Source organism: Perca fluviatilis, chromosome 5 (genome assembly GCF_010015445.1).
Source record: "Perca fluviatilis chromosome 5, GENO_Pfluv_1.0, whole genome shotgun sequence".
Lineage (NCBI taxonomy): Eukaryota > Metazoa > Chordata > Actinopteri > Perciformes > Percidae > Perca > Perca fluviatilis.
In genome coordinates, this window is record NC_053116.1 from 21,442,771 (window position 1) to 21,457,848 (window position 15,078).

The 15,078-nt window shown below is 43.3% G+C and overlaps 1 protein-coding gene across 3 annotated transcripts in view; it reads left to right on the plus strand.

Moving 5' to 3' along the window:
• Positions 1 to 15,078, plus strand: part of arhgef25a (Rho guanine nucleotide exchange factor (GEF) 25a) — a 56,239-nt gene that overhangs the window by 25,635 nt on the left and 15,526 nt on the right. For all 3 annotated transcript variants that reach the window (XM_039801028.1, XM_039801029.1, XM_039801031.1), the window contains one exon: positions 14,452 to 14,759. In XM_039801028.1, coding sequence (XP_039656962.1) covers positions 14,452 to 14,759 — 308 coding nt within the window. The remainder of the gene's footprint in view (positions 1 to 14,451; positions 14,760 to 15,078) is intronic.

Consider the following 15,078-nt stretch of genomic DNA (forward strand, 5'->3'; position numbering starts at 1 on the left):
ATATTTAAATATACAAATAATTCAAAGAACATTACGTTGTGAAGTTGTAATGTTAAATCGAGGCTAGAAAAAACAACTATTTTCATTATTGGTTAATCTGCTAATTACTTACTTAATGAATTACTTTGATTGTTTAGTCTAAAATGTCAGAAAATACTGAAAAGTGCTCATCACAATTTCTCTATCACAAAATAGCTTTCACATAAGACAAAGTAAAGCAGCAAGAAAAGCAAAGTGATCATGAAAATACTTTGTGATAAGTTCTGTCAAATTACTAGTTGTTTTATATTAAATTGCAAATAATAGTAAAGTGTTCCTGTTATTTTGTCCACCCCTTGTACTTGTACAGCTACATGTCAATGTTCAGCTTCAACACACAGCTAATTTGCTGCAGTTTCCAGGCAATTTAAAATAAAATACTTGATCAATGTAGGTTTTATTATTTTTGTCCCCTCACCCTCCTTCTCAGACCAGTCAGAGTGTGTGATGTATTACAGCCCCTGGAGGTGGTGGGGTTCAGTGTTTTGCTCAAGGGCACTTTAGCTGTGTGGTTGTTTTCAGATGCAGGAATTTGATCCCCAGTTTCCCCGAGACATAGAAATAATTTTGATAACAATTTAAGTGCTTTTGACAGAAAGCAGCCCTGTTGGCAAACGTGAGAGGAAAATTGCCGTGACAGAACTGGCGTGTATTTGTCATCAGCTTATAAGGCAGACTTCAGACATTATGGAAAAAGCAACAAAAATAGCTGAAATTGAAGGTATGCTGCTGGACTGCTGTGGCCCAGCCTTGTGTTCGGCAGTCTGAGATATTTTTAAACTTTGCAACCCAGCCCACCCTACACCTCGTCATCTCCTCTTGCCCTCCCACCCAACCCCCTGTCTCCTCTCTGCTGTGCTACTGACCTCCTCCATAATGTTTCTCTCTTGCACATTCAGCAGAGAAAAGGACAGAGAGAGCGCGAGAGAGAAAGGATATGGAGACTTGTATAGCAAACCAGTGCTCCCAGTCTCCCAGCTGGATGAAGAAATTACACATTCTAAATTTTTTGGCCTGAATGTTGCATAATTTACTGATTTGGAATGTGAACACCAAGTGAAGCATTAAGATCATTCCTGGGGCTCCTCTTCCCTTTGTTTCTCCCATCTCTCCCTCTCTCTCTCTTTCTCTATCTCTCTGTCTCAGACTGGTCGGCATACAGCCAGTCAGACGGTTATTAATTATGTTTTCTTCCCTTTTCATTTCACCATTCTCCTTTTTTCACAGTTCATTCTCCTTTCCTTTTTGCTCTACTAAACGGCCTTGCCCTGACATATTTCCAGGGCTTCAATGCCCCTCTCCCCTCTATCTCCCACTTTCTTCCCCTCTCTTTTTTCTCTTCCTCTAGGCTCTGTTTGTAAATGTGCTGAGGAGAAGAATGAGGGAACAAATTATGAAACACAGGAGTGCATTCCATACCTTGTTTAGAAAGAATTCTCCTACAGCGCAGAGGGGGAGAGGAGTCACTTCCCCCTCGGATTCTACCCCCTCACTTTCAGATCATATGGCTCTTTTCATGTCTGCAGTCTTTAGGGGTGTCAATGACATTTTTACTTAATCTATTAAAACTATTATTAGTCTTTTTGTACTCAATATCTTGAATGTTCTGTCAAATTCTAACTGTGCTGTACCTTTGAGTTGTGCAGAGTTGTGTTGAAGAAGTGAGCTTGAGCTTTGACTACAATTCAGAGGAGCTGAGGATGCTGATTCTATATTTACTGACCTTGAGAACAACTACCTGTTATGTCTGGTAGAGGTTACCTTGTTCTTAATCAAATTTACAGTTAAAACAGTGGATGTCAGACGAACCAGTATGCAACCAGTATGTTAAAGGCAGCCCTGAAACCTTTGGTTCCACTGTAACTACAATATTGAGAATTACTGTTGTTTTGACTTCTGACCTGAATCCACCCTCTTGTTCGTGTCTCTGTAACCAGAGACAAGTTGTACAAGTTGTTTTAGTATCCTAAGTATTACTAAATCAAGAAATGAATTCTGGGTAAATCAAGACTAAAATATAGCTGACCTAGCTTCTTGGCTATGTTCATTCCAGCAGAAAACCTGTGTCTTGTGGGCAGCTGTGCCTCAGGTGGTAGAGCACTCGTCTACCAAATGGTGCAAAATTGGTGGTTCAATCCCTGGCCCTGCAGTCCCATGTCAGGGCAAGACACTGAAAACCGAATTGCTCCCGATGCTGTGCCCTCGGTGTGTGAATGGTGAATGTTTACCTGTACTATGTAAAAGCGCCTTGAGTAAGTCGTTATGCTATATAAGAGTAGTTTGTAGTTTGTCTGGAAAAGTAGGTTTTCTGGGGAATTCAGTGAAAAAGAAAGAAAAAGATTTCCAACGGCTCCCTGCAGTCTTTGGTCCCCTTGTCTCTTTTAGCAAACCAAGATCGATCGATCTTCTTTGTCAGCAGACGCCATTGATTGTCAGTTGTCAGTAGGTAACATTGATTTATACCACAGATACACAGCTCTTAGTTCAGAGATAGCCACCAGCTAATCTATTTTGGCTAATACTTTAGGTTTAAAATCAGTCTTGGTGGCCTAGTTTTTAAAACAAAAAACTACAAATAACTGCTGACACAGAATGTCTGTGTCTCTCTCTCCTTATGTTTCTTGTTCCATCTTCACTGTACACTATCTAATGAAGGCAAAATGCCCCCCTCTAAAAATCTTTCCAATCATCTTTTTTCTATTTGTGCAACTGCCTAACTCAACGAAGCAGCAAACTAAGACGACCATAGTTATAATGGATAACAAATGGATTTGGGGTATTCATGAGACACCCTCTTAGCCATATGGAGGGCTCTTGCTCCAAATGCAGGATTTGATCTGAAATGGACAAAAGCTGACAGGTGCAGATGGTTTTCCTGAATTTGGAATTAGCTTTTCAAAGGCATCCATTGTTGCACAGCATTGTTTTACAAATACGGCATGAAAACATTTAGTGGTGTGTTACTGGATGTGAGCATAGGTGGGTCCACCTGCAGGGCATTTCTGCCTGACGCACCTTCGACTGTGCCATTGTGCCGGCTGCAGGGTCATCAGCAGGGAGCCACCCTTCACTGATGTTTCGCTCCTTTAATCCTGGAACATCTCAAGGTGGTGGAGGAGGGATGTCATCCTTCCTCCCCCTGCAGCCAGCCCTTGGATCCTTGCTTTCCTCATACCTTGTCCTTTCTTCTGAGCCAGAGCCAGATGGTTCCTTGTTCTCCTTCTTCAGCCAGGTCTTTAAGAGTCTTCCTTAGCTTGGAGCCTGATCCCAAGAGACTTCAGGGACCGCTGGTTATATGTTCCAATGTAGCCTCTGCACCCAACTTCCACTGGATAAGTGAATGCCCTCCACCCAGCTTGTAAGCACACAGATGCTGTATAAATAGTCATGCAAATCTTTTGCTAATTATTCCACTTTTTGTGTTTGCCACAGACAGGCATGTGTGTGTGTGCCCACATGTGTAGGTTCATTTCATGTCTTGCTGATGGCTAATCTTTTGTCCGGCTGTTCCCCACTCTCTCTCCCTTCTGGGTTTCGTTGCTATGGCGATAAGAGTGGGGAGAGGTGTTAGAGCCATGGAAAAGAATGAGAATATGTGTCTGGAAAGCCCATCAAGTCTGACTGAGAATAAATGTACCAAGGCATCTTTACATCCGCAGGTCAAGACACAGTGAGCCAGATCAGCATGAGAGCTACACTTAGCTTTTCGAGGTTTCAACACACGACCCACATGAACAGTATGTCCAGTGGTGTAAGGCAGTTATGATGGGCCCAACACACTATTCTATGAAGGTAAATATGGTGCAAAATGTGAGAGCTTGTAGACCTAATGTGAGCACTTGTAGAATCCGATGTGAGAAGCTGCAGAACAAAAATATGAACTTGTAAATTGAAATTTGCACTCATAGAAAATATTTACACAGCCATGTTCTGAATGTGACCTCACAGAAAAAATATTCACTCGTGTAGATTGATATTTACATAAATACAATGACAGCTGCAAACTTGTAATACATTTACTCATATTCATTTTCCATCACAACCACAACTCAGTGATTACAACCTCTCAAATCTGTCCCTGCAACTTCACAGATGCATGTGCTCTCTCGCATCACAAAGTGAGGAATCTGCGTGCCTCGACTTTTGCAACACTTCTTGCGATACATGTGGTGCAAAACTAATTTGTACCTGCAGGACCTAGGCGGTGGAGCTCTCAGCTAACAGAGCAGGGAAAGCATGGGTTTCTATTGCCAGATGAGGGATAACTTTGTCTGGCTTATTTAGTGTAGCATGGAAGCTTGGTGGAATTAGCAGAATTACATTTTTTTTAACATGAGTTTTAAACAGGCATATTTCCAAGGTGGCAATCTAAGTCCCTCACAAGATACTCTCACTCTCTGCCCAACACATTGTTGGAGGGCCCTGCCCTGTCTCCCCCAACCCCACCCCACGGGCCTCAGTGCAACCGCACTGCTTGCACTATTTACGCCCCTGAGTATGTCTAAATGTGTAGGATGCTAAAGACATTATTGTATGTGATGCCACATTTGCAGAAATTAAGTTCAGGAAGTTCAAAGAAATCCTACCTTAAATTCACATCTGGCTCGTTTAGGTATATACGGTAGTTTTGGCTATGTGTAGTTCAAAGAAGTGACCTTGTATACAGCCTCTGTGAAAAACACAAGAGCCCAGAGCCCAGAGGTGAGAGGACTAGCTCTTGGGCAGACTGGGGCCAGGAGGAGAGGCTCCACACCCCCATGGCCCAGCAGGCTCTACAGCTCGGTCTCCAGCTCTCCTTACAGGCCTCCTGACTGGCACTGCCACAGCTGCCATACGGAATCACAATCTGTTTTAATTTGCTCTGCTTTCAGCCACCTCAGGCTTACCTAATGGCAGACTTGTTTACCCCTAAACAGAAGTGTGAGCCACTCTCTCACTTTCCTTCTTTTAGAGCATGTGTGTGTGTGTGTGCCCAGATAATCATAATGATCATCAACAGTATCCAGTGTGTGTGTGTGTGTGTGTGTGTGTGTGTGTGTGTGTGTGTGTGTGTGTGTGTGTGTGTGTGTGCGCACACTGGGGCTGCCTGCTGCTAAAGAGGCTGAAAGGGTATTGTTGATCACTATGATTATCACACACACACACACACACACACACACACACACACACACACACACACACACACACACACACACACACACACACACACACACACACACACACACACACACACACTCCACACTAAAACAGAGTGTAGACACAAGGTCATGTAAGTGCTATGAAGTGTTAGCTCCAAGGTGCAACAAGCACAAGCTGCAACATTAAAGTGATGTACACATTAAAAGCAGGGTTGGTAATGTTGAAAAGCTAGCAAGATTTGAAAATAGCATTTAGGGACCTCGGGGCTCCGACCCACACAGAGACGTGCACAAGCACTGCTGCTTAAGAGCAGAGCGGAGAAAGGGCCCCAATTTTACTTTGTGTGTCATTCACCGGTAAGCAAACACCTAATAATAATAACTACTGTTAGCAATGCGGTGACAACATGCATTGAGCTCAGGCTTGTACACGGGAGGGGTAGAGTACGCGCAGCGGGGCAAGCAGCAATTTCATTGGTTCTTTCCAAGCGAACCGCAAGGCAGTGATTGGTGTGGCATTTTTAGAGGATTAGAGCAGGTACAGATGACGGACCTTTTTCGCTCCTTTTTCAGAGCCCATAAGTTATTTATTGCTGTCGGGGTGCAAAGACAATTTCAAACAATATATAAAAAAGTGTATATTGGAAATAATTACCAACCCTGTCTTTAATGCATCAACAATTATAATCCAATAATATAGATTATTTTGAAATGGCTATTTTTGTACTTTTTCTTAAGTAAACTTTTGAAGACTTTTAATTGTAACAGAGTATTTTTACACTGCTCTATTGCTATTTTTACCTAAGTAAAATCATTTAAACTTCCTCCACCCCTGCCATTCAGTCATCTGTGATTCTTATTGGTCAATCACGGCATTCTGTGGTCTGCTACTTCTGTATAACGAGACAGATCATAGACTCTGGTGGGCCATTTAAAAAAAAAATCAAATTTTTTAAATCAATATTTGTCTCTAAACTAATCAGCCGTGTTATTAGCGGGATAATGTAGAGTGAGCCGGTCATCATTGTGAATTAGAACCTTGTCAAGGTGATGCTAGCAGGACGCCGATGTGAAGTGAAGGGTTCTTGAATCCGCCTCAAGGGGTTCATTACATTATCCCTCTATTATTGCTCCATTATATCCATTATTCCTACATTATCGCTCTACATTACCCTTTACTTAAAGAGAGTTAAATACAAAATTCAACCCAATTGTCAGACATTGTGTTGTAGACACAAACTGAGTGAGTCAAAACAGTTTTAGATACACACAGCATGGTGGGAACACTTGAGAGTCAGCAGCTCTCATTTTTTGCCATGCTGACAAGGACTGATTTTGTGCTGGCTCACAACTCAATAGTGATCAATAATGTTTACTCTGAGCACAACATGGGAAAATTAAAGGTTACGATTTGTCATGTCAATGAGTAGACATCAAGAGGCGTTATGGCTGTTAAGGTATGGAAACAAAAAACGGCCATAAAGATTTTAATCTTATAAGCAATTGAAGACCTAAATTTGAATTTAAATACTACTGAATTTATAGCACTTAAATATTGTACTTTGATATTCAATCTATTTGCTTTTACATGAAGGAAGCTTTTCATCTTTTTTTAAAAATATGGAATTGGGCTTGAGAATAAAGATTTTAAACCAAATACCTGTATTACAAACTTGGGATGTGGAGTTGTGGGCATTTACTAGGCAGGCAGAGTCTAATGAAAGACACATTGCGTTTAAAGCTTGATCCACACTAGACAATAGAAGTCAAAATATCTTGCTCTCTGCCTCTTTGATTTTGATGGTTTCAAAAATGAAATAAGACAATCATGATTACAGTGTCTCCATATTCTCATATTGCTGGTACTTGACACATTCGGTTCCCCAGAGCTTAAGAGAAGTAAAGGCAGATGGTGCCTGAAACTTGGCAAGTCACTCTCTGAATGGTTCTGGAGGAATGTCTGGAGTTTTCAGGCCCAATAACCACAAACATGGTTCCAGTTGCACACTGCCAGGAGCCTGTTGCTGCAGCAGCTGAGGAAAAAACTAGTGTCTGTGGTGAGACTGCCTTCTCAGGCCGATGCGTCCTTTTTTATAACAAAGTAAGATTCAGTGCAAAGTAGCTGCTGCAGGATTGATTGAAACCTCGGTTGAGATGGAAGCAACAGCTATGACGTGAATGCACAACCTTCGCCATTTGAAATACATCGCTCTACTCATGTTGACCTGATTTTGACTGTCAATGGCACTAGTGGTGGTTAAGATCTATCTATCACTGAGGGCTGTTTCATAAGCTCTCATCAGGTAAAGTGTCTGAATCCCTTTCACATTGTTCCATAGACAACAGGATTAATGCCAGCGTCATCTATTCAGGACTGTTGTTCTGCGACTGCTTTGATGCTTTACACTGATGAAAAATAGGCCACATAGTCTGGTTGACAGTGCTGATGCAGGAGATCGACCCTGATGGCTTGTTTATATGTCACTTGACTGTGACTACTGCTTATTTTCTTCTGTGCTCCTGGAATCACAGCAGTGTGTGTACATGTGTGTCTGCATGAACTAGGTCAGTAGGAGGACAGGAAATCTCTGTCCACTTATCTGACTGCAATGTGTCTCTCCAAAAGTTAATGCATGCAGATACACTCACATCTAACACACAATGATGACAACGGTTGTGCTTCTGCATATGCGCTCATGTTTCTAAATTGCTTATATGCTCTCAAGTATATTTAAAAGGCAGCATGTGCCCTAATCACCCTCCTTCTCTTCAGAGTATCTTCTCTATTCTCACTCAAGGGTTTAGCTTCATCTGGCATTTGTGCTGAACCTTCATTTGCTGCTTGCTTAAATCATTAATAATCCCTCTTCTCCCCATCAGCCTATCTCTTACCCTCTCCCTCTTATGCTGTTCATTCAAATATTCACTGGAAAAATGTATCAACTTGATAGAGGATTTTTCAAGGTTGAAAGTTCAGTTGCTTAAGTAGTACTGTCAAAGTCACCACTAGAGAAGAGAGGTTTTCTAAGTATATTTGTATTTGCTCCTGTGTCACTGTCAAGCGTGTGCTGGCCTCAGCAGCTTTGGGGCAGAGCAAGGCATTGCATCAGAGGAGAGAGCTGTGTGTCCTGATCCCAGGACGGGAGGACCCAGCCAAAACCTAAAAAACACCGCAGTGCAGAGAGGGTAAGAGTGGGTTAGAGTGCAAAAGAGGTGGCGCAGTAAAAAATAAAGTGTGGGCATGTTGTCAAAGGGATGCAGTCAAGATGAAGAGGAAGGAAAGAGGGAGGACAGGAGAAAGAGATAACAGTCAAGTGCCAGGATTTATTAATCAGAAGCAGCACAAACTACTACACATTAAACAGCCTAGGGCTAACAGGGTGAAATATAATGATAAATAAGTGAAAGCCAAGATAGGAGGCAAAAAGTCAGGTTCAAAAGTCGTCTTTTTTGAGAATCACTGCTGACAAGTATACAATAAGATCTTAAATGTTGCCTTGTAATATGTAGAAGTTCATCAGAGGACAGTTAAAGGGTTTCCGGTCACATCCTCCAGGTTCTAAGTGCCCCATTGTCTCACAGGTCTATCGGTCTGCACATCTGAGTGCCTGGGTGCAGCCCAGGGCCTGCTAGTTGATGGGAAGAGTGTCCATTTCCTCTGAGTATGTGAAATGTAATATACAAGTAGAGCCTGAGCTGAAGTGCATAAGGTGGGGAAGGCAATGAATGAGAGATAGAGAATAAAGGAGATAAGCATGGTGCTGTGTTGAGAGTGATGACTCAGGCGGGCATCTGGTGCCTGTGTGTTGACCGCCGCACTCTCAGAACCCCGGGGTTGTAATCTATGAGGTGCTGGCATTGATTGGCAGCTCTAGAATCTCTAGACTCAGCTGGATGTTTTGACATGTTTGGCACCGTGGTGACCAGCAGGTCGCCTGCCTCTGATGTGCCGTGTGTTGTTTACTATGACAGATGACACAAGTGAACAGTCTGCAGCCACACATCTGGACAGCTACCCTGAAGAAAATGTGCATATGTCATTTTTGTGTATGTGCAAATGTGTGGTCACCTTCATGTCTGTCTGTATGTGTGCATTGGTGAAGTCCAGTGATGCCTAAATTGCCCATATGGTCCCAAGAGGCTGTAGGATTGACAGAGAGCTCCAGAGTGGAGCAGCTGTGAACAAGTTTGCTCCATTACAGCCAACGCTTTTAGCCTGATTTGTTGGCTCAGCAGCACTCACTTATCAACTGATCAATAAAGGGAAGTTGTACCAAACTTCTTCAGGGGGACCAACACTTACAGCACATTCATCCACATCATCCACCTACAAACTTGGTGTGCTTTGCCTGTGTGATTTGCCCGTATTTTCTTGCCCTTCCGTTTTCTCTTTCAAACATAAATTGCAGGAAATGTACATTTTATTCAATCATATCCAAATCAAACCTTTGTGACCCTCATGAGGATATTGCATCTGATGTTTTCCCTTTCCACATGACTGGGAAAGCTGTGTTGCAGATAAGCACTGGATAATTCAATTCAGCTGCAACTAAATTAAAATATGCTGTTGAGCCATGTGGTTTACACTGTAAACCACATGAATAAAGACATCAAATCATTTAGAGCTGCAATGATCAGGCAATTAATCGATTTTCAGAAAATGTATCATTTATTTGTTTAAGTCAATTTATAAGCAAAAAGGCTCTAAAATTATAAGATCAGACATCAAGTCAAAAGCTTGATTTAGTGCAAGAAAACGTGATTATGGATAAATGAAGCATAGGCTGCCTAAATTAGACTCTCTTAAGTTGCCCTCTCAGGCGATGAGTACTGTCAAACTTAAAGGAATATTTCACTGCTGGACAGCTGAATATATCTTTAAATTGGGTCACTTATGTAGTAGAAATGTGAAAACAAAATTGAAATTTGTGCCTTCTAGGCCGAGAAAAGCCAGAAAATGTGTTTTGGTCTTATATGGATGAAAAACACCAAATCCCAGAATGCACCTGCTTCGTTGCTTTGAGTCCACTCCCAAGCCACGCCTACCGCTTGACAGACCGACAGAGGCATTCAACTCAACTCAAGCGTGTTTTATTGTCATTTCAACCATATACACAAAACAACGTTTCATCCGTGATTCAAGTGGTGTTACACATTTAATATAAAACGACATTATATAAAAACGACATACGAAACGGGCTACATTTAGTACACACACTTTATAGGCTCGGACAGTTCAGCTAACACATACTAGCATTAGGCTTGGTGGGCGTAAACACAGAGCATAAACACAGCCGTGAATTAGCGTGCAATGTAGAATGGTCGGCATTTAACAGTCACAAACTCCACCAGCAGTTAGCAGTTAAATGGATACAAATCACCACGTTTCTGCATCGCCGGTGTTAACACAGCCCACCTCTTTTACCTGGCGACAGAGCATCTCTAGCTCGGAGGGCCTAGCAGGCCTGGTAGCTGGACAGTCCGGTACACTATTCAGGCATGTTTCCACAACAACAAAAACACAGCAGTCTCTGAACTCACGGGGAGTGTGGTGAAGGTTGGATGTAGTCCAGTTTGTGGTCTAAATGAGCGGACACTTGCAAGCAGGATCCGGTAAAGTTCAGCTATCGCATACTAGCATTGGTGTAGCTAAACACAGAGTATAAACACAGCCGTGAATTAGCGTGGAATGTCGAATGGTCGGCATTTAACAGTCACAAGCTCCACCAGCAGTTAGCAGTAGCTAGTTGGATTTTATTTCTACACCAGTCCGTTTAACACAGCCCCACCTCCACGGGCCGGGCGAGCAGCCTGGTAGCTGGATAGTCCCGTTCCGGTACACTGTTGTTCAGGCATGTTTCCACAAAAACAAAAACACAGCAGTCACTGAACTCACGTTGGGAGTTTCGTTGAAGGAGGATGTAGTCCAGCTTGTTGTTTAATGAGCAGACACTTGCAAGCAGCATGGATGGGACAGGTGGACAGCTAGCGTTAGCTTTCCACCTAGCCGATGAGGATGGCCCGTAGCCGGCTAGTGGCATTGATAGTCATTTTACGTCATCGGAAGATTTTTTCCAGGCCCCAAATGCAGAGATCTCTCGTCTCAGGGGGACATGAGGGAGGGAAGCACGGTCATTCAGAAATACTATCGGGTTTCTACTGATACAAAGCTGAATGCTAAATCGGTGAAGTATCCCTTTAACTATTGTGAGTGAACAGCATCAAGAAAGAGTCTGGAACTTTGCAGCACTCGGCTCTAAAGTACAGCAACTTTTTGGGTGAGCTTCCCACCCGGCCTCCGCTCAGCCTTTCACACAGTGAGTGGGCGACTGGTGAAAGCAAGATTAAGTGATCATCACATACCGGGCTAGCCCAATGCAGTTATGTTGCCCTGTGCCTTCAACTGTTATTTATTGCAAGCACATAAACAATAGTCAAGTTGCATTAACAAAATCAGCCTGGGTAATCTTTTCTTAGCAGCGCCATTATTGAGATGAATGTCACTGGGCATTATCAGCATGCGTCAAGACAGAGGGAGAGTGGGAAGAATTTCTTTCCCTAATTTCCTCTGTGTAGGTGTATAATGTTATCAACTCCTCTTATCTTGCTATGTGTAGGGAGAGTGGTGGCATGTTGCTCTGAGGGGAAGCTCATCATCTCCCTTTGTGTTTCACAGTTTTCTTAGCTGTTAATGATGTCCCTGCAGTGGCTTAAGGTTTCATAACAATACAGAGATGTACAGGGTCAACAGGGAAACCAACGCATATGCACAACGATCAGTAGGGGATGTGCAGGGTTGCCATGTTGACAGATGCAGATGTAACGATCTTCATTCTAAAACAACTAAATTATGCACACTCTGCACGTTGTAAATCTGTACATTTGACAGAGCCACTGTCATTCTGATGTATAGAGTCTCAAATCATTATCTGCACTGCTGTCTCCACTCACTGTTAATTGCTTCCAGGCACAGAGAGGGTGTCAGCCTCTCTTCCGCCCCCATTTATTTTTTGTGATATATATCTCAGCTATCTCAGCAGATGTCTGTAGCTGGTTAGGAACCGTGTTACTGTGGCTGTGTCCCTGCACTGTGACCCCTAAACTGTGGCCTGATTGAACCAGAGCAGGGAACACTGGGAAACACAAACCTCTAGGCCTGGACCTTGTTAGAGGTCAGAGAGGCTGGGGTTGGGGTTATCACATGTGCTCAGCATCATTTTCACATCCTCTCTCTTCCCTCTAGCTGGGGACCCTCAGAGATGGTTTATGCTTTGGCTCAAGCTTCTTTCTTTTTTTTCTTTTCTTTTTTTTTTACAGCTTCAGCCATAAATACTGTAGCTTTCAGATGCATTTCAATATCCTATTGTCTTCTACAGCTAAGACACTTCACATATAGGGCAGAGGCTTGAACTAAGACTTCTGCTCTTTTGTTACTGTGTATGGACCCATCCAGTGTTTGTTCAAATTCAGTCTATTCCCCACAGGTTTTAGCCATCTCCCTTCTTTGTTCCCCTCTCTGCTCCTTGTCTCTTCCCTCTGTCCAACCTCCCATCCTGCCAGGTGCAGATCTCCTTACACTCTCCAGCCTTTCATGTGGATAGGGGTGGGAAGAGAGGGTGGGGAAATTTGGCCACCCTGGGATCATACACACACACACACACACACACACACACACACACACACACACACACACACACACACACACACACACACACACACACACACACACACACACACACACACACACATGCATGTTGCCTGTAAATTGTACGGAGAGACAAGCCGGAGAAAGATTACAGAGAAAAAGGCTGTGGTGAAAATACACAGACAAGTCAAAGGTTATCTGTTAGCAGCTAAGATCCATAAACACTGCATTTTACCTACATTTGTGTGGACTGGCAGCAATGTTATGTCATGAGTTTAGCCATTTCTCAAACACTATGACTGAGGTTTGTGCAGAGAATAAGGAGATTTTTTTTACACGGCTCATTTTCATTGATCAGTACAGTGGCTATGATTGCATGTCTGAGGGAAAGTAATTCAATGAATAAAGTGTGGAAAAGCTCATTCGCTTCAGGTATGAAAACTGAGGGACATTATGATTTTATTCTTGCTTTGCCTTTGAAGACGGTACAGTCACAAAATGGGCCATGCTGTGTGTCAGTGTGGCTCCTGCAGTCTCTGAGTGCTGTGATAAGATCTTCCTCTGTGTCTCACATAAGGAACACTGAAATTAGGTCAGTGTTGTCATCTATTGAACATTTTGCATAACAAATTCACAAACTCGATAATGGCTTTTCCTAGAAACTAAAGGCCATTAAGTTATCAGCTTTGTCACGTTCAGCTGACAGTTGGTGTGAAATAGCAGCTGTATTCGAACAATAATCAGCCATGGCATTGAGTCTTAGCAGGAGAGAGTGTCTCTCCATCTGTAAGAGAGTGGTGATCAAGGGTCGGAGGTCGGGTCGAGGGCAAGAAGATGGATGGACGGGGAGGCCTGACTGACTTGCACACAACAGATACAACACTCCAGACACATGGCTCAGAGGAAGAGCTATCTCAGGAGTGAGGAAGGGGTGGTCAGGTTGGGTGGATGAAGCAGGATGGGAATGGGATACAAGACAGAAAAAACAAACAGTCCCAAGCAAGGATCTTCACTTCTACAAAGGCTTAAAGTGGATGTCCGGTCCCAGCTTGCCCCCCCCCCCAGCTCACTTCCCATGTCCTCCTGACATCACTGTGCAGCAGCCAGCCTGCAACCGGATTGTTGGAGTATTTTTCACATTCACCATTCTGACCTCTGCTGTCTGCCTTGCATCAGCGTGTGTGCTGGTCATGTGATTCGATGCACAGCTCAAACATAAAAACCTTGGTCTGCTTGACATAAACAGAACAGTGAGTCTTTTATGGTGTGGCTGCACAGCTGTGTTTGAAGAGGAAGGCTATTTATAGCCAACCTTTGTTTTATTTCTCCTTTTACTTCTTCTCTCCTGGTGTTGACACATCTTCTGCCTCCAGTCCTCCATCACCCTTTCACTGACCAGCACCACGGCCCTCATAGTTCTATTTCCTTAAACAAAATGTTGTTTTTGTCCATAGATTAATTGATTAATTTACTGTGCAGGTCAGAACGTAGAGACTCAGGATGTGCTCTGCCCTTTGACCCATTAAACTCTTATTTATCAGTTCTCTACCTCCACATTATTGCTCCCTCAGGCACTCATCGTTTTACCAATAACCTTCTGCTCGCTCTCTCCCTGCCTCTTCTCTCCAGACTCATACTCGGCAGCAGGCAGCGAAGGCAGCATCTCCACCTCTGTGGCGTCACTGCCCCCGCCGGCATCAGGCAGCTCGGCCCCGAGCTCCCCAGGCTCTAGACGCTCTGTGAGCACGCTGAAGAAGTGGCTCACGAACCCTGTCCGCAAACTCAGCGTCGGGGCCACCGCCAAAGTGGAGCGTCAGGTCTGCAAACTTGAGGGAAAGCCTCCACCTCTTCCATCCCACAGCCACAGCCAGGATCTGAGCAGTCCCCTGAGGCCTGATGAACCTTTCCCCATCCTGCCCGTCACGCACAGAGAACTGGTGAGAAGTGAGAAGTTACGTGCGTCCTCGTTAAGTAACAAGGACGCACCTTTTTATTTTCTGTCTGAACTAATCAAACAAGGCCTTGTGCTTCAAGTTCCCTTTTACACATTTAAGACGAACCACCACTTATTTTTTATTACATTATTACAATTTATTACATTAGTAAAGTCATTATTTGAAATTATCACAAGGCCTTTGTATAAACTGGCTCTGAAGTAAACATGCAAAGCTTAAGTCTTATATAAATAGAAAACTAAAGCCAATATCCTGACAGTGGCTTGTTTACACTAGGTAGCTCAAGAATATTAGTAGTTTA